Genomic DNA, 19,830 nt, shown 5'->3' with positions numbered 1-19,830 from the left:
TGGCACTTGGATGCCAAAGCACCAGGCTGCGCCAAGGGAAAGCACTTCACCAAGTACAACGACCTGCGTACGGGCCATAAAACAGCACCGCTGTTCCGAAACCCCGCGCTGCGCCAGGCCCTGCCCGCGGGCAGCAACCTGCGGCGCGCTGCTGCCTTCACCGCCCCGGGGCGGTTACGGCGGCGGATAACCCACCCCGAGGGCCCGTCCCCGCGCAGGCCGGGCCGGGCTACCCAGCCCGCAGGCCCGGGGCGGCGCCGCTTCCCCAGCAAGCACCGCAGAGAGCGAGGCGGCGGTCCGGGGGGGCTGCCCGGGGCTGCGGGGTACCCCCCCGCCTCCCCTCAGGGCCGGGCCCGGCGCCTCCCGCCCCGCCCAGGAAGCGCCCTTTGCCCGCGGAGCAGGAAGCGGCTGCCGGCGGCGGGCGGGAGCGGGCGCCCTGCAGGTAGGCGCGGCGCTGCACGGCGGGGCCGGGCCTCCCTCCCTTCCTCCCCTCCTCCCCTCTCTCCCTCCCTCCCGCACCCCCCCGGCCCGGGGACGGGGCAGGGCCGGGGGAGCCCCCGCGGGTCCGCGCCGGCTCTCGGGGGAGGCGGCCGCCCCGGGAGAGGGCTTTAAGCCTTTGTCTGTCGGCCCTGAGGAGGAAGGAGCTACCCGGAGGAGGAGAAAGGCAGCTCGGAGGAGGTGGGGGGCAGCGTGCCCCTTTTGCAGACCCCGCTCTGCTGTGGTTGCCGCCCCTGCCTGCCTGTGCCCCCTTCCAGCCCTTCCCCCGGCCCCAGAGCACCGCGTACCTCTCCCCAGTAGCCACCCGCTGCCTCTGGTCGCTGCTGCAGACGGGCAGCTTTGCACCCATGCCCTGTGGAAAATCCCTGTTCCCCAAAACAACACCGTGATTTTGCCCCTCCTGCACACCCCCCTGCCTGGCTTCGGGCGTGCTGGCAGCGCTCCCCAGGGTCCGCCCGAAGGCTGTCTCCCTACGCCCCCCCCAGCATCCCGGGCTGGGCAGGAGGGCAGCCACTGACCAGTGCTGTGGTTCGTCCACAGATCTGGGGGTACGGAGAAGGGGACACTCCTCACACCCAAGAGGAACGTATGCAGCCATGTAATTCACTGTTTTCTGTGGTAAAAATGTCTTCACCTTTTGATTTTACTGCAAGCACTATCGATCCCAGATAACAACTGGGGAGAGGAAGATTTGAACGCCGCCTTCTGACTTGCAGGTTTGTGCTGCCCTGCCTGCCATGATCGTGCCGAGAGTGTTTCGCCCCTGACAGCGCTTCAGGAGCGCAAGAAACCAAAAGCATGGAGCTCTGCACTAGGATGAGTCCTGTAACCTCCGCAGCTTGGTACAGCCATGGGAGGAATACAGAGCTGAGTGGTCGGAAGAGAAAATAAGTAGCCAAGGTAAAGAACATAACTTGTAGGGTTCAGCTACAAAATCTATATATGCTATCGCAGTCTGAAAGCCAAGGCCCCAGGAACAGTGTGGTGTGTTGGCAAAGTCCCTGCTGGAGGTCCAAATTAGCTATCCTTCCTATCTTGGTTTAGTAAAGCTGTGGGTGTTGCCTACGGTAACCCCACACCTCCACATACACAGACGTTCTTCCTGTTTCAGTTTCCACATTCAGGCAATAACCTGATATGCCCAAGGATATGCTTCTGCTGGTAACAGATGAAATCCCTGCAGGAGTGTCCCCTCTGTTGATGAGGTTTGTCCCTTCGTTTCACAAAGTGTGATCAGGGGAATGGAAGAAAACTCTCTTACTCCAGAGTAGCCTGTTAATTGTATGAAGGTTATCTGCTTTCTGCTGCGTGGCCATAGCAAACCTGAGCGTAGCAGCAGTGTGTCAGTGGCAACCCGAGCTAGGATACTTTTTCAGGGCCAAAAGGGAACTCTTCCTTCTGCTTTGTCTGCTTGCTTAGATGTTTCCCCTGGTGGCAATCGTTGGACATTTGTCAGATGCTGGTGCCACCTCTGAAATGCTGAGGGATTTGCTCCTCCAAAGTTCCTGTTTTTTGACAGCTTTCGGAGAGCAACCCTGCTGTTGGGGGAAAGGTCTGTTCGTGGACTGGGTTTTGACTCCTCCTGCTCTAGCCTGGGGGTGGGCCATCTGGTGCGTATTGCAGCATGTCAATAGCTTGGTCCGCCAAACCGTTGCAGCAGGAATTCTCGGTAGTGGCAGAGTCCTGAGAGCTATATGGTTGCAGAAGGCAACCTGCCTTTGTATATTGGCTTGGAACTGCCAGAAATGATCCACCTGCCGGGGTGGTCCACTTCAGCATTCAGCAAATATTTAAAGTAGGGACTCAGACTATTAACTTTTAAGGCTTCTTTTTTTCTTATCTGATTATTTTTTTCTTCATGGTTCTGCAGCTCAAGACTGCAGTCTTTCTCTTTTGCTTGCTCCCTTTCTTCTGTCCAGCTTTGCCACATAGAATAAAAGACTTAAAGACTGGTGGCTTTGTAATCTCTGGCATCCAATGTCCAAAACTGTTCCCTTCATCTGAGTTGTCTCCTTGATTCTGACAATATCTAATCCCTTATTACCTGTTACCTGTCATTAAATAGCTGTTGGTGATGGATGAAGTGGTCCATCAGTTGGCAATGTTGGTTTGCGCCAGTGCCCATCTGTCCAGTTAGTCAATTCTTTCTGGAGCTTGAGTAGTTGTCCAGAAGTATCAGTTGTCCAGAGAGATTGGTAGCTTGAAGCACAGTTCGGGGAATATATTTTTGAAGTGCTGCAAACTAGTATTAAGTAACTATAAAGATTAAAGGGGGGGGGGGGAGGAATTAGTTCTTTAATTCCTTTAAAAATATTCTCATAAGCGATCTCAGCTTCAGCTGCGATGCACGTCAGTCTCTGGTCCTAGATTCATCCATGTGGTATCCTTTCCCTGCCATCTTTGATGACTACTTTTTAAAATAAAGTGGGATTTTTCTTACCATTGTTGTTTTCTCTGTTCTTCGGCATTTTTCTGCAGCAACTGCTGATGCCTGCCCTCTTGATGCTAACTGCTGTTGCTTACTGTTTGGCTGGTTTTGGCCTTAAAATAGTAAATACTAAAGGAAAAATTCTTTATTTGGAGCTAATGGCATTTGTAAGAGCACCCTGCTCAACAGTTGCATTCATGGCAGTTAGAGCTCAACAGAATCCAGCTAGAGTAGACAAGACATCAAACTGCCAGTTTTGTTGGGTTTTGCTGCCTCAGCCTGAGAGTCTTGGAGGAGAAAGAAGAGATGAGGTAGCAAGTGAAAAAATCATGGTCTGGTGACTAAAGAGTCATTTTCCATTTAAAATAATCTCAGGAGAGTAGTTGGTCTTTTGGCTGTTATTAGAGGAATGTAAGTATGGCTGGGTTTTGCTCTTTGCTTACACCTCTGTCTATGATACTGTCAACCAGTTCTGGGTCCAGCATGTCTGGTGTAGTCCTAATGTATATCTCTCATCAGAAGAGGGGCAACCTGGAATCTCCTTTAACAAAAGTATCTGACAGCAAATACCTCAGTAGTGCACAGGAGGTCCATGTTGTTCAGTTGACTCCAATTCTTTTATGCAGCCTACTCTGCTCATTCACCATATTCAGCAGGGGTAGTAAGTGTTAAGACATATGACAAGCTCTTGCTGAATATTCAACTAAGATATCTTTTGTTTGCTTTTTGAGAAGGATTCCTGATTGCTGAACCTGACGTGACTGCCTGGATGGACCAAGGAGAAGAACAAGATCATGAGGCCTTGGAGGAGACACACATGGGTGAGGAATAAGTTAGATAAGCTTATAAACACAAAGCAAGCAAAATGCTCTTTGAGCTGCCTCAGTGTTATTTAAGGCACTTTATTTCATGCATCTCATATCAAGACCTGTTCTTTCCCCCTCAGGGCAGGGAGACCGCCTGCCCTTGTCAGCCTGCTCTTAAGAGTATGTATAAGAAGACAGAATAATAAGAAGGCAAAATGTGAAGATTTGGAGGCAAGGAGTCACCTGTAGCGCTGCCCTTGTCTCTGCTCTTTGTGGCACGTCTGCTCTGGGTAGCATGATGAGGCCATACAGCCTCTCCTGCAGTTAGGTTTCCATTTGCTCCCAGGCTTCCCTTTACTGCTTCTCCTACACAGTGCAGACCAGGCTCCCCGGGGCAACGGCTTGCCCATTCTCTGCTGTGCCACTTCCCGGCAAGAATCACAGAGCCATGCTTTTTTTCCAGGTGGTGAGTTAAGTCCCCTTCCAGACCACCTCACAAGTGCAGATCTGCAGGACATGTTGGCAGTGGGCTCCAGAGGAGGAGAGGAACAGCTGGGGGACAGCCGTGGAAGCCGGCACGATTCTTCAGAGGCTCAGCAAGGTGGCTGTGAGGAGGAAGAGGAGGCGAAGCTGCCTTGCTCTGATATCAGCCTGGTGAAAAGACGGGTGAGAAGGGTGGCAGCAGCTTCACGGCGAGCCCCTCGTGCAGAGCGGCCCACCATCTGCTCTGAGTGTGGCAAGGGCTTCAGTCGGAGCATCCACCTCATCCAGCACCAGCGAATGCACACTGGGGAGCGCCCGTTCCTGTGCGGGGAGTGCGGCAAGGGCTTCAGCCAGAGCTCCCATCTCATCCAGCACCGGCGGGTCCACACGGGCCAGAAACCCTACACCTGTGCCGAGTGTGGGAAGAGCTTCAGCCAGAGCTCCAACCTACTCAAGCACCAGCGCATCCACACCGGGCTCAAACCCTATGTGTGCAGCGAGTGTGGGAAGATCTTCAGCGACAGCTCCACCTGCATCAAACACCAGCGTATGCACACGGGTGAGCGGCCCTACAAGTGCCCAGCCTGCGGGAAGAGCTTCAGCCAACACTCTCACCTCCTTCAGCACCAGCGAGCCCACGATGGTGTCCGGCCTTACGCCTGTGGGCAGTGTGGCAAACGTTTTGGGCAGAGCTCTGACCTCATTAACCACGCTCGCACCCACACCGGCGAGAAGCCTTACAAATGCAGCCAGTGCGGCCGGGGCTTCAGCGGCAACTCCAACCTCATCAAACATACCCGCATCCACACCGGGGAGCAGCCGTACCGCTGCACCCAGTGTGGGGAAAGCTTTCGGTTCCAGCCCCAGCTGGTGCGCCACCAGAAGCACCATACGGAGTAGCTGGTGGAGAGGAGGTGGCCGTCTGCACCGTAGGCAGCTCCCTGGTGTTGGGAAGGCACACAGCTGCTTCCTGGACACCTCAGACAGGGCATGAATTTGGGGGGAGGGAGCCCTCAGAGCCTGTCCCCTTTTGTTCCGGGTGAATCTGTCTGTGATCGCTGCCCAGACACTCGAGCAAAGAGGGAGGCCGCTGCTGAAAGAACTAGTGAGTGTTCACTGCAGTGTCCTGAGCCTGTCTTTGGGGGATGGGGATTAGAAAGGTGCTTATACAGTATGGTATGTTCAAAGCCAGAGAGGAGGACATAAGACATGTTCCAAGGATCAGTGCCTTTTTCTGTTACTTCTAGCGGGGAGTGATCTTTATCCCAGTAAAAACCAGCTAAAATCTGTACCTGTTTTCCTTACAAACTGCCTGGGATTTCCCTCGTGGTAAGGCCACAGCCTGGGATGATTGCTCCCCTTAGAATCGACATCTCCCACTTGATGGTATTCTTGGGTTTAGGTGGTGTTAGCATCTATTTATTTTAAAACCCCACATGTTGTGGGCCCAGCTGATGCTCTGCGGAGGCCATGTCTATGGAATGGTATTTTTGCTGGGTTGTGGTTGGGAAGTTGACAGTTCCACAAATGACGTTGCTGTCTGACAGCTTAGTCCTCAGCAGGAATTAAGTAAATTAATATCCTAATAGGTATTTCTCTCAGATTCTTGTTTAGGTGCTTTTGTGGGTGGCACTTTATGAATGTTTTTATAAGGCTTTTAAAAGTATTTAGGATGACTTTTTTAATTGTGATCTTCTAATTGTCAGTTGATGAACAGAAAAAGGATGACATTTGAAAAATAAGCTATGTCAGACTTTGATTTTTATATTAAATGTTAAACATTTTTTCTTGGATAAAACTTTTTAACTGAAACGCTGTGGTTTTGAGCTGTTCATGATTACAAAGGGTATTATGATACCAATTTCTTGAATTCCTGTGATATTTGTGTGAGTGGTTTTGACATCTTTAATAATGACTTTCCAAGGAATATGGGGGAGGCAGGATTCTGAGAAAGCAGAAGGAACTGACCTCTGAAGAGAGCTTCTTCACTTCGTGGAGGAGAATACTACTACTGGGAGTCTGTCCTTAAAAGGAATTCTAGCTCAGGGGACCGCTTGGTACGGGGGAGGAGAGAACTGGCAGTAATAACAAAGATGTTAATATCTCTTGCGCGGAAGAACTCCCTGTAATGAACGTGGCAGTGTATACTGAAATGCCTGTTCCACCCACAGAGCCAAACAGGGGAAGAAATCACAGTGTGCTTTAGGCAGGAAATTGAAGTGAGCAAACCTGTTGTGCTGTAGAATTTTTTATTTTCAGCACCGCATATAGGCCTAATGTGAACAATGAGCTCTCACAGCGAGGTGAGCTCCCAAATGGGGGATATCACTAAGGGCAAAGAGAACGCCCAGCTTGAAGAGGACAGGATCCTGAGGAAACAAGCTGTGAACAGAAGGAATGTGACTGGAATTACTGGCTGAGTAATGCAGATAGGTCCATCCCTCCCTTAGCCACCAGCTGCTATCACAGAGGGCACAGCTTCATGCTCCACTGGCAATAGATCAGGTTTAAGTCATTTGGTCTCGCTCTACTCCCACCTTGTCCCCTAGAGCCTGAATTAATACAGCTGTGCTGAGTAACTGTTCACATGGCTGTGCCCTAAGTCAGATCCATAAGACGATCCACATTTTTTAAATGACAGACTTCAGAGAGTTTGTTTTAAACTGCATTAGTCCAGTCTAGACTGAGCCTCACAGGCAGCAGGGTCCATACTGCTGAGAAGCCTGGTGTCAGAGGAGAACACAGGGCAAAAAAGGATATAAATAACCTGGCCAGTATTGCTGTTAGCTCCCAAGAAATGCATCATTTAAGATGTTTGTTACTTTTCTCCCTTTTTAAAATTTTGTTTCCAGGGAGGGCTAGACCTGGAAAAGCCTGACACAATGCCTTTATTGTTTCTGCATTCTCCCAGCCCCATCAGGAAGACCCCCATTGCCACAATACGATGGCAACTACTCTTCATTTCTGCAGTGCCCTTGCTGCACATACTGCTACCAAAATATGTATTTATTCTGAATGGTAATTCTCTTATGTAAACTGGCTGAAAACACGTCTCTGGCCTCGGAGTTGGAATTATGAGCGTATCATGTACATTTGCGGAAGGAGCAAAGCAAGGCAAGGAACAGGACGGTTACATCTACACAGTAAAAGGGGCAGAGAAGCCAAGTAGTCATAACCCAGGTCAACTCCTTGGCACTCTCTTGATCTAACACTTCTTCTGTTTATTCTTCAAACTGGGCACGTGGAGAACCTGCTGATGGGCATGATCTACACCCACTGAGTCTTCACACAGACCCTGCTTCTAGGCAGCACGTGCCCTGGTGTCGTCACTCTGTTCACTTTTGCCATGACAAGCTGAGGCACTTTGTGCTCTCTCTCTTCAGTCAGTACAAACTCCCTAGTTCAAAGCCCACAGCATACAGTTAATACGTGGTTCCCTTATCTGGGGGCAGGAGGAGAGCTAAGAAACAACATCTGAGGACATTTTCTGTCCTACACCTTTCACATTCTTTCTTAGTCAAGCATATAGGTACAGGAGGAACGTGCAGTGGGCCATTTTGGGACCAGCCTCTCTCCAGGAAAGGCAACCAAAAATGCTGTGAAGACTTGCCTGTAACTCTGCTGCACGATTTCTCAGAGATCTGGCTATCATGTTCCAAAAATGCCAAGTTGCCACCTAACTAAACGTGGCCCAGCCCACGTGTTGGTTTTGCTGTGCCCATGCCTTCGTCTCGTCGACACGTAGCTCTTGCAGGGTACCCTGGAGGACAGCCTTGTTCAACTGGTGGTCCTTCAGGAGCAATGAGAGTACTGAATGTGGACTGTTGCAAACAATTTTACTCCAGAATAGAATATCTAGTATGTTATGAAGAGCAGATGATCAGGGACTGAGCACCCAGGCTTACTCCCTGGGGCTATGTTACACACTGGTGTAGGCATAACCTCAGGGTACTAATCAGCTGAGTGAGATGATCGATACTCATGCAGCATGTCCGCGTTGCCATTTGACGTGTTGAAGCACACCAGCACGTTCCCCTTCGCTTTGCTCCTGTGCTTGAATTCAGTGCTTATCTGCAGGCAGCTGTTTCCCTCTTCTCCTCCAGACTCTTGCTACCAGCTGCTTCACAAACACCGGGGTCCTCCCTCATTAGCTTAAACAGTTCGTCATTTTGACCACGGATTCTTTCTGGTTTTCCCATTAATCGGAACAAGTTTAATCATCAAATCAGTGTAATTGTGGTGCTCAAACAGGAAATCAGTTAAGCTTAGTTGCAAGGGCTGCTTCTTAATCGATTTGCCTGCAAGTAAAGTTGAGCTTTTCACAGAAGTGCGTAGATCTCAGGTTTCCCCAGCAATACTTGAGATGCTACCCACACTCTTCCTTTCAAATATCTTTGCAGTAGTGCAAAACTGTGTTACTGCTCTTCAAACACATTTTGAAATGTGTTCTCTGCATGCTGCACATACTCAAGTGTTGAACTTTTAAAATTCATTTGAAATCCTTTAAAACCCCTTGTTGGGAGCTCTGTAACTCCAGACTCATTGCTATGATGAGGGAAGTTGGGACACTTGGGAATTGTTTCAGCTACAATGACAACATCATTGCTTAATTAAGAAGTGTCTCTCATCAGGATGACAGGCTGTCCATGGAGATCTCTTGATTACAGCGCTCTGCTGCAGTAACTCCTTTTACAACTATTCACAAGAACCAGCCTAAGTTGCATCTTACTGAAACTGGGGAGTGAAATTTTCCACTCAGGCACCATACTGGCCTGAACAGAAGGCAGCCTCAGATCTCTCTTCTCAGAAGTGAAGACGAAAATTACTATATATAAATATATATTTCTATTTTAAAAAAACCCAAACAACAAAGAAACCACATTTCACTCCTCCATTACTACTTAAAACATATCTTAGGCTCCAAGTCTGCTACCCACACGAGTTCTGTCACTCTGATGGTCAGGTGAAGGCCTCTTTGTGCGTGGGACCCTGTGCTCTCCTCTTGGTCTTGGCAGCTCAGCTCAGCAAAGGTTGCATCAGTCATTCTGGCTGCCACAGGCGCACGATGCAGTCTCTGTAAATTGGCTGTGCTGGGATGCGTGCACACTGTGGTTCTGTTGAGTAGGTTTACTTGCTCAGAAATGCTGAGTGCTTGACTCTGCTGATAGTTTCAGCTCAAAGTGCTGGGGGTCCCAGTTCTAAAGGAGAACATCCCTGCAGGTACCAGGCCCACACATCCTTTCTGCACACACTTAGTAATAGTAGCCAAGTCCACACATAAAGATTTGTAGGACTTGCATTTTAGGCAGGTATTTCTCAAACTTTAACTGTGCAGACCTACCCTTTGAAGTCTAAGATTGTCAAAAACTTGAAAGAGAAACCCAGGAAGAGCTTATATAGCTGAGGCAGTCTTCATCTTAGTAACATCACCCCTCTTGCAGAATCTTACCGATCTGAAGATGAGAGAAGTTCCAGATCCCCTTGTGGGGGATGCTGTCAGCAGCAGGGCTGCTCCCAAGGGGTGCCTACATCCAGCAGCATCAAACTGCTGGGCTATGCCATCCCCAACAGGGCACAGTCCCACAGCACCAGCAGCCTCTGGGCAGTTCTCCTTTCCCTAACCTCCTTTAACCAGGACTTAACTGCAACATCCTCCTGGCAGAGGTCCATCTGCATGGACCACAAGTGTCTTTTCTGTGATTGATATAAATTTAGTGATGAAACAGATGCAGATATCCTTTGGTAGGACGTGGCAGTGTATCTGTAAGAGGTAAAGCTTTTAGGTTATGTTACAGTCTTACCTGATCTCCACCTTACTGGATGTTAAAAGTCCTTGCCAAAACTTGCAGTTTCAAGGTGAGCAGGACTGAGGCCTATAGAAACACACACTCTGGCTTTGCCAGGAAGCGGGGAACTTTAAGAGACTAAATAATCACTTAACAGGCTCTTGTGTGTCAAATACATCCAGTTGGAGCTCAAACCCTCACTACCCTGGAGTACCTATTCAGAGACAAGTGTGATGACTAATCTGTTGCTCAAAGAGATGTGATAACTGGGGCATGAAAATCACCAACACCTGCTGTAGAAGGGCTGATTGAAACAAACTTGAGTTATAACCAGAAAGGATTTCTGTCCCACAGTGAGGACTGACTGACAGCACTACACCTCCTATAGCAAGTAGTCCTGTGCCACTTCAGGCAATTTTTTTCAGGTCCATTTCTCTAATTGAGAAATAGCCCTGAATCACAAACATGTATCTACAGCCAAGAGCTCTGGACCAGCTGGGTCTGGACACAAAAGAGCCTACTGGGGTAACCTGAAGTTACTGCGGGAGCTGCAGGGGCACCTCTGGCTTCTACCTTTCTCACATAAACATTTCCCACGGAGCTGGGTGACCTCTCAGTATTTTTGTTGTCTGTCTTCCTCACCCCCATTCCTTCTTCTTGCGGGTCTTCGTTGTGGGGAGGGTCGTTACGGGAAAGAGGAGGAACAAGGAGGACCAAAGAAACAGCACCTTCACACATGGGAGAAAAAAATGAAAACGGTTGATGACGATTTTCAGAGGCAAGCGTTAAGCTTAGAGATCTTTAACGCTACAGACTCGGTCCGCCGAGCCTCTCCCCCGCCCTGCGAGTCCCACCCCTCAGAACCTGCCGCTCCGGGCGGGAACGGCGGCCGCCAGGGCGCGCCCTCCCCACAGGCCGCCCCGGCCCGGCGCCCGCGGAGGGGACGATTCAAACCCGAAGGGGGCGGCGCGGCCGAGTCCGCGGGTCCTCGGGGCCGGGCGGGACCTGAACCGCTTCCCTCCACCGCTCTCCCCAGCACAGAAGGGAGTGGGGGGGGATTGTTTCGGGTTCCTTGGGGGGCTTCCCCTCGTTCCCCTCAGTGCTGTGCGCCAGCTGAGGGGCCTGGTGGGTCTCAGAGGGGAGGGCTTGCTGACGGGGTGGGTTCGGCCCAGCGGCCGCGGCTGTTTGACTTACTGGGGTGCGAACGTGAGGATCGAGCCTGCGTTGTAACGCTGGCGCCTGGATCCATGTTTGCCAAGGGGTGTTCGTGCAGAGCCAGAAAATTCAAGTGGAGTTGGGATGCAGGCCTGTATTTGGGAGGAGAGTCCAGAGAGAGGAGCTGAGCTCCCTGGGGCCTGAGCAGCATTGCCCTAGGAAACAGGTGGCCCGGGGTTGCTTCCCCTTCCACGGGGAGGGAACTGAAGAGCCAAGGGGTGACGCACCTTAGACCGGGAGGTACAGAGCAGAGCTGGGAGCTTCATGCACCTCTCCTGCACCTGACCGCTGATGATGCCTAGCAGATACGGACCTAAACATACAAATGCTGTTCAGATTACATCTGCAAACGGTGTGAGAGTCCACATCCATTATTTATAACATGGAGACAGGATCTGAATGAAGTTGCTTGTTTATGAGAGACAAAAAAACATTCAACCAGAGTACTGCAGACATAAGGACAAAGGGGTCAAAATGCCAAAAGGAAAGAACATGTCTGTTGGAAAAAGATAAAGTTTCCCAATAAAATCCACAGGGAAAAAGTTTTTTAGGTGTGCAAAACATGCAAGAGTTTGTCCTTTCTGTGAAGTAATGTGGCTCCATGGGGTACTTCCAGGGATTTCTTGTATGAAAGAATGCTGAGCAGAGTGTGCTCGTATAGGTTATCCTGTGAGCTAGCTATGAAATTTATGACAGGGGGCTGCTGTACCACTGGCTTATTGTCTGTTAATCAAAAAAGGGTTGAAAACCACTCCTGTAAACTGCTAATTTCTTAGCAAAAGGTGGGCAAATTGTTTGCCTGCAGGATAATAAAAAGGCAGTTTGGCGGTAGCTTTTCCTGCTTTTATTCTCCATGGTGACAACTCAAAAGCAACAACTTTGAAACTGCAAGCATGGCAAATGTATAATGCTTGGTAACAGGGGATAAGGATGTGTGCCAAAAAGCTATAAAAGTGTTGTATTTTCATTATTCAGAGTATTGTTATGTCCTTCTTCACCCACACCCACCCCCTCCCACCCATGTTGAAAATAAGTTCATTGCAGGAGAGAAGGACAATCGAAGTAGAGTAACAGCCAAGTACAGCAAGGAAAGCCACTCACTCGCTGCATAATGGGTGGGAAATGACTGTTGTGGGCGAGAACAGCAGGAAAAAAAAAACCCACCAGCTTATTGGTAAACAGCAAGAGGACTATACCTCTGGACTGGGGCTTTCATCAGGGCCCCTGAAAAGCAACAGCGGGCACCTGGCTCCCAGCCCAGAGTGTCCGGACTGTGTAGCTTGTACAAACGAACTAATGATGAGTCTGTTAGGATGCACGACAGGGACAGCGCTGGTGCTCTGCAGACTGTCTGCCTGAGGCGTGGATGCACAAGAGGCTCCTTTCACCTCTAAGTTCATTTTGGTGCTTGGGGCACAGAGGGCATGTTGTTCTCAGGGCACTAGTAGAGGCTTTGCACAAAAAAATATATTTTTCTCTATAAAGTGAGCAGGTGTTGTAGACTGTCACCACTAGGCATTAGAGATTGAAACCTTGCCATTTCCTTGAACTGAATTTTGCTTTTAAAATGAGCTTGTCAACTTCTACTTCATACTTTCAAACTCAAATGCAACTAATAGCGTCTTGGAATTCCATTTGCTTTCTCTGAGTCATGAAATGCTGCTTCTCTCTGCCCCTGCTCTCGCCAAGGACAATGAAAACTGAATGCATTTGTTTCTGTTGTTTGCACTTCAGAGCTCTGACTATAGCTGCCCTGGGGTTGAAAACAATACTCGGGCCTTTTGAAATTATGTTCAGCTTTAATTTTTAAAATGTTTCCAGTAACGTCTCTGCTTGGGCTCGAGAGGATATCTGGAGGGCTTGGGGTTTTGTTTTGTGTATTCTGTAATTTTTGATTTTGTAGGGGGTAAAAATATCTTTTTACAAAGTGTCAATCACTCTACATCTAAATTGACTGGAACCCCTAGGCGCAACGCTGAAGGTTAACTGGGAATAGCCAAGGAAAGCAGAGGGGTCAAGCATGACAAAGAATGACAGGCAGAAAGGGAGAGGAAGGGAAGGTCTCTCCTGGCAAAGGCCCCCATGCAGGCGGGGATGAATGTCAGAAAAGTGATTGTAAAGGTCACAAGAGAATTCAGAAGGGAATCACGGAAGATTCTTTCCTTTAGTATTAGCTAACTTTATTCTTAAGATTTTTCTGTTACTAATGCTGGTAATCCAGTTGGCATTTTTAAGATCATATAAAAATGAGAGCCGTCCCATCACATTACATAATGGGTCTATTTTCTGATCTTCCAGGCAACAGGAAAGGGGCTTTAGGAGCCCCAAGTGGCAATGAGGGTGGTTTCACTGTCACAGCTGTTGTAGGAAGCCCCTGTGGCCAGTATAGCCCGGTGGAGATGCTGTACCACAGAGATTTCCAGAGTCACAGGGTCAGACCTGCAGCACCTGGCTTACGCCAAAGGTCTTTGCTCCTGGAGCCTGTCAAGAAATGAGCTCAAGCCCCTTTAGTTTCCATTTCCACATGTCCCAAACCTCATACTTAGTGACACAGAATTCATGTGGGTCCTCACCCACATCTTTCTGTGAAAGCTCCCTGGAGAAAAAGGAAGATAGCTCTAAGCAGTTTCTCAGAAAAACGATCATTAAAATTATTTTCAGAATAGCCCAGGCAGGATAAACACCGAGGTGTTTATGTACCTGTCACAGTTTGTGGCGAGGTTTGACTTCTAAAACGTTTTGCAGTTGCTCCTTCTCAGGGATCTGTGTTTGTACAGCCCAGGGGTTGTCCTGCAACTCTTCAGAGAAGCAGCTTTGGGAGGGGCCTTGGTTCAAAAGAGACATAGTCCTCTTTGAGTATATGGAGAATTAGCAGTTACTTTGCTCTAGACAACCTGGAACTGTAGGAGAAGGCTGGCAACTTGACCAAGCAAAGCTCTTTGTGCAACGTCAGATCACACTGTTATCAGGGGAAGCTGGTCACAGCCCAGTGGTGGCATCCATGGGTGGTTAACTTTCCTGAGAATCCCTGGAAAAAATGCTCCAAGAATGCCCCTTCTCTCCTCCCTGCAAAAGGCCAGTTCCATCTTACAACGCCCAATACTTACTTTACTACTCTCTCTCACAAACCTCTCTGGTCAGTTTTAGGTAACTGGAGAGGATTGGCATGTAAATATCTCTGGGGACTCTGAAACCCTTTGTCTTCTCTGGTATTGCCCACCTAGAGGGAGCTTGTTGGAAAAAGTCAGGAAGGCAGCGTAACTGCTGATCCACGGGCAGCAGGTCCCCAGAGGCACAAGCCAGAATGAAGCCCACAATTCGGTAAGCTACAGCAGGGCCCAGAGCAGGAGCAAGGACCCCTCGGGGAAACCCGGCACACACAGCTGCCAACGCTGGCTGCAGGGAAGGCGAGGTGGGCCTGGGCCAGGCTGCTGATGGCCAGGGCCCAAAGGCTGGGATGCTTACAGTGCCAGTCCTCTGTGCTACATGCCAGCACAAAGACCGAAGTAATTCTGACTGGCTGGCCCTCTCAGGTAATATATGTTGTAGCTTCTCAAAATTTTAAGTATTCATAGTGCTAGTTTTGTTAATTTTCCCTTTCAGTGGAAATGGTCTGAGAATATTCATTCACACTGAAGCCACCCAGCAGAATTTTTACAATGTACTTTAAAGGACTCATGGGATTGTTGAGAAGTCATTACCACTGGTATTTATTTTCCCATTCCATTATGTCAGAACTTTTTTCAGTAGCCCACATCACATTTTTGACAGCAAAGCCAACAGCCAAATTTACCGCTGATGCGTCATCCTGCTGTTGCTCTAAGGGTTGTTTTTTTCACAGCATTCACTCATCATTTCATTTGTCTTCACAAGTCACTGTTGTGATGCTTCATTTTAAGGCCACAAAACCATCCGTGTCTTTGACATGACCCAAACATCCATATCCTATATGAAAAGGTTTTTAATTTTATGCCAGTGATAAAAACTTATCACTGGAAAATTTGTAATTTGAGACCCTGTGATACCCAGGCTCATTATTTTCCAGTGCTGGCATTCTGCAGGTGTTCTGAAAGATGGTGCAGACACAAACCATTACTCCTTTTCTGAAACAGGTCGTACGAGGAGTGGCTGAGGGAACTGGGGTTGTTTAGTCTGGAGAAGAGGAGGCTGAGGGGAGACCTCATCACCCTCTACAGCTACCTGAAAGGAGGCTGCAGAGAGCTGGGGATGAGCCTCTTTAACCAAGTAACAAGCGATAGGACAAGAGGGAATGGCCTCAAGTTTCGACAGGTAAGGTTTAAACTGGATATTAGGAAGCATTTCTTTCCATAAGGGGTTGTTAGGCGTTGGCATTGGGCTGCCCAGGGAGGTGGTGGAGTCCCCATCCCTGGAGGTGTTTAAGACTAGGGTCAACATAGCGCTGAGGGATATGGTGTAGTTGGGAACTGTCAGTGTTAGGTCAATGGTTGGACTGGATGATCTTCAAGGTCTTTTCCAACCTAGACAAGTCTGTGATTCTGTGATTCTGAAACAAGAGGCTCCTCTCAGCCTCTCTGTCAGCCTCTGCTCCCCTGCTCTCCTCTGCTGCAAGAGGGAAGGGTCGTTAGGGTTGTGTAGCTATAGAGATACAGCACCCCCACTTTTTGATTTGGTCCTTTTGGTGCTGTTGCAGACACATTTCTAATGGGAAAAATGAAGATGGCCTGAGGACAAACACTACCAGTAACTGAAAATTCCTTCAGATTTTTATAGGGAGATAAAGCTAAAATTTTAGAGCAAGGTGGAGCCAACTGATGCGTGCTGCCCAGATCTGACTTCAGGGAATTAAGCCCTGCTCTTTTTTTGAGGCTGAAATTTTTATCTGGTAAAACTCAAGTCATAAAATCTTCAATACTCTTCCAGGTACTTGGATTCAAAAGAAATGTTGGTCAGTTCTTATGAACAGTTGTTTCTACAATTAAAATAGCTTTACAATTGAAACAGTTTTCTTAAGAGAAATAGCTTGCAACTATTTATAAGCTAAATAGATACATAAATGGCAACTTCTTACACATAGTGTACAAATGCCCTAAAGTACCAGCATCGAGCAAACAAAACAGATCTAAATAAATGAGGGGAACGTTTGTATTTTTTATACACAGAACTCATTCCTGAGGGCTTGATCAAATAAACTACAGTGACTGGGATAAAGGACAGATGACATAACTGAAATAAGGAGACCGTGATGCTCTGGCTTTTGGTATGATTTAAAAGATACAGGTATTCAGAGACTGTTAAACCACTGATTTAGCCCCTTTCTGACATAGCCATTGTCACAGATGCACTTTCAAATTTGCATGTGAAATGTTTTGTTGGTCTGCTGGATGTCTCATGGAAAAGACACCAGGCTTGAAATTCATGGCATCGGGGCCTCCAAGGTTTTCAGCAAAGCATCAACATTTCACCATGTCAGGGATGAAATGTTTAATTTCAAATAGCATGTAGTGTAGCTCTGTAGCCTTCTCAAGGCCATGGAGACCTCAGATGGCAACCACCTACCTACCTCTTGTTAACTATGCTGCAGTTTTCCTAGGAAGATACATAAAGACGAGAAAAGATGAAAATACTTAAAATTTAGTCTCTCCAGCCATAATACAAGTGCACGTAGTTGGCACGTAGATGGCAAAGTAGTTGCTAAGCTACTCTCCCTGTTTGAAGAGTCATGGTGGTCAGGCAGTTGGGCCCCCACTGACTGGAAAAAGGGAACCATCACATCCATTTTTTAAAAGTGTAAAAAGGAGGCCCCTAGGTACTACTGACAGTCAGCCTCACCTCTGTGCCCAGCAAGATGATGGAACAGATCCTCCTGGAAGCTCTGTCAAGGCACAGAGATGTCAGGGGGCAATCAGAGACAGCCAGCAGGGCTCCACAAAGGGCAAAGCAGGCCTATTAGGAGGCCTTCTGCGATGGAGACTGTGTTGGTGGAGAACGGGAAAAGCAACTGATGTCATCTGCTTTGACTTCTGTAAGGCCTTTGACACAGTCGCACACAACACCCTTGTCGCTGAGTTGGGGAGATACAGGTTTGATGGCTGTGCTATTTGATGGATAAGGAATCAGCTGGATGGCTGCATCTAAAGAGTTGCAGTCAGTGGCTCAGTGTCCAAATGGAGACAAGTAGAAGCGATGTCCCTTGAGGATCTGCATCAAGACTGTTACTGTTCAGTATGTTCATTAATGGCACAGGCAGTGGGACTGGGTGCACCACTCAGCCAAACTGAGTGGTGCCACTGATTTGCTGGAGGGCAGGGATGCCATCCAGAGGGACCCTGACAGGCTTGAGGAGCGGGCCCACGTGAACCTCAGGAGGTTCAACAAGGCCAAGTGCAAGGTCCTACACCTGGGTTGGGGCAATCCCCAGTATCAGTACAGGCTGGGGGCTGGAGCACCTCCCCTGTGAGGACAGGCTGAGAGAGTTGGGATTGTTCAGCCGGAGAAAAGAGGGCTCCTGAGACCTTACTGCAGCCTTTCCAATACTTAAGAGGGGGGCTTATAGGAAAGATGAGAGAGAGACTTTTTACCAGGGGTAATGGTTTTAAACTAAAAGAGGACAAATTTAAATTAGATACAAGAAAGAAATTTGTTCTCATGAGGGTGGTGAGACAGTGGCACAGGTTGCCCAGAGAAGCTGTGGCTGCCCCCTCCCTGGCAGTGTTCCAGGACAGGCTGGATGGGGCTTTGAGCAACCTGGGCTAACAGGTGTCCCTGCTCATAGCAGGGGGGTTGGAGCTAGATGTTCTTTAAGGTCCCTTCCAACCCAACCCGTTCTATGATTGTATGCCCTTACAGGCTAATCCTTCTCTGACCAGGAAGACTCAGGACTGGCATTTCCAAAACTACAGTCACCACTGGAGGAGCATGGGAACAGAAGCAAGCCATCCCTTCATCAATTCCCCTTTGAACATGAAAACTGCACTGTCATGGCATCTATGGAGATTATTCATCCTCTCCCCTGACCATTCCTGGTGAACTGGTCTGGCAAAGAGTAATACAAAAATGGATCTGTCATCTTTATGGAGAACCACACCGATGTTAACAAATCTTGTGTTCAGAACAGTATTGCCAGAGTGAGCACCTGAGGCCAGACAGCTCCCCACATTTCCAGAGTAACAACAGAGATAGCACTTCAGAGGCTGACAGTGTCCGTAACACAAGAGGGCACTAAGTTGTTTCTAGACGTAATAAGGATCAAGACTCTAGACCTTAAAATGTTCCCATCATCTTCATTCACATTACGATTTTCACCGCTAAAAACTAAAGAAATGACTGCATTATATATGCTATGAAAACCAGAATGTCAGGCTTTCAAATGGTGTGAGGCACTCACTTCTAAATTCACCTGTTCCTGAGACAACACCCACTAAAACCATGTCACAAGTGAGGTGAATGAAATGGTTTTAAGTGTAAAAGGTGTCCATCCATGGTGTTAATTCTTTTCCCACTGCTGTTAGGGCTCTCTCCAGTGTCTGGGAACAATGACCAGGAAGGATTAACACCAGTACCACAGAATGAAGATCTGCAGCTGCTCTCTAAGGCTTTCCCCTTTTTGCTTCTTTGAAACAAAAAGGCCACTCACTATGCAAAGATGGCTGGTGGTCCTGGGAGCAGAGAGCCAGAAAGGCTAGAACACTGCTTATGAGATGGTGGAGTAAATATTCCTGCATGAAGCTCTACGGGGTATAGCTCAGCTGCAAGGAAATGCAACTGTATCAAAACAAATCACAGTTGGGGATGGGGGAAAAACACATCATGCTCTCATCACGATAAAAGCTACTTTGATCCACTTTCAAAACAATACATCAATCTCACCTGCAACTCTCATCACACAATGAACATAACTAAATATATAGAACAAACCAGCCCATAATTGTCTCTCTCTCTGTTCAGCCCTTGCCAAAGTAACACCTCATCAGTCCTCTTCTATAGTGTCTTAAAGGATGTAGGTTTTCTTTCACGATTTAGGGCCCAATCAGCTGGAGGCAGCCAGCAGCTGTAAGAACAAGACCTCCTCCCAGCATCAGGATGATATAGAAAAGGCTCAAAGTATAAGCATGGAGACAAATTTGATCCAAACAGAAAACTGAGGAGACAGAGAGAGCAGGAGGAATGCACACAAGCCTCTCTCTGCACATGAGACAGGGCAAGAGGCACAAAGGCAGCTTCATGTATAGTTCAGGGCTGCAGGGACAGTAGGGATGTGGCTGCCTTCCAGCGCAGAATGGAGGGCACTGGAAAACACGGTGCCAAAGGCAGCCCTGGCCTCGTTTTCCTGGCAGCCTCCCAAAGCCTCTGAGATCGAGTGCTGTTCACGGGAGTCTGTCTCTTAAAAAACCTCTGCTCCCCCAATGAAACAAACAACTGAAACAGAGTCCATGGCTGATGGCTGCGAAGGGTCGCAGAGGCTTGTCTTGCTTGTTGCTCTGTATCCTTTCAACTGCAAGTCACCTCACGGTATCCAGCCCATCAACATGGCATGTCCACAACTTCAAACCACAAGGGACATCCTCGTTGGAAAATCGTTCTGAGAGGAAAGAGAGAAGATTAAGGTCAACAGGAAAGCACCCATGGAACAGAC

At 48.4% G+C, this 19,830-nt stretch overlaps 2 protein-coding genes across 8 annotated transcripts in view; one reads left to right on the top strand and one right to left on the bottom strand.

The window, feature by feature from the left end:
* The first annotated feature begins 366 nt into the window (after nt 1–366).
* On the top strand, nt 367–6,008 carry LOC141971309 (uncharacterized). 3 transcript variants are annotated; one of them, XM_074928582.1, is made up of 5 exons: nt 426–442; nt 1,039–1,096; nt 1,215–1,398; nt 3,661–3,747; nt 4,196–6,008. In XM_074928582.1, exons 4-5 carry the CDS (start codon nt 3,696–3,698, stop codon nt 5,113–5,115), a joined length of 972 nt encoding a protein of 323 aa, XP_074784683.1. In that variant the 5' UTR covers nt 426–442; nt 1,039–1,096; nt 1,215–1,398; nt 3,661–3,695; the 3' UTR covers nt 5,116–6,008. The 3 variants fall into 3 exon arrangements, with proteins under 3 accessions (XP_074784673.1, XP_074784693.1, XP_074784683.1); XM_074928572.1 differs by lacking the exon at nt 1,039–1,096 and having other exon boundaries at nt 367–442; XM_074928592.1 differs by lacking the exon at nt 1,039–1,096 and having other exon boundaries at nt 367–442; nt 3,658–3,747.
* Nucleotides 6,009–12,663: 6,655 nt separating this feature from the next.
* Nucleotides 12,664–19,830, bottom strand: part of ILDR2 (immunoglobulin like domain containing receptor 2) — a 44,280-nt gene continuing 37,113 nt past the window's right edge. For all 5 annotated transcript variants that reach the window (XM_074900331.1, XM_074900294.1, XM_074900304.1 and 2 more), the window contains one exon: nt 12,664–19,776. In XM_074900331.1, coding sequence (XP_074756432.1) covers nt 19,741–19,776 — 36 coding nt within the window. In that variant the 3' untranslated portion in view covers nt 12,664–19,740. The remainder of the gene's footprint in view (nt 19,777–19,830) is intronic.

This window comes from Athene noctua, chromosome 1 (assembly GCF_965140245.1).
Source record: "Athene noctua chromosome 1, bAthNoc1.hap1.1, whole genome shotgun sequence".
NCBI classification, from domain to species: domain Eukaryota; kingdom Metazoa; phylum Chordata; class Aves; order Strigiformes; family Strigidae; genus Athene; species Athene noctua.
The sequence above is the reverse complement of the archived record's forward strand: the minus strand, read 5'-3'. Positions and strand labels throughout refer to the sequence as shown.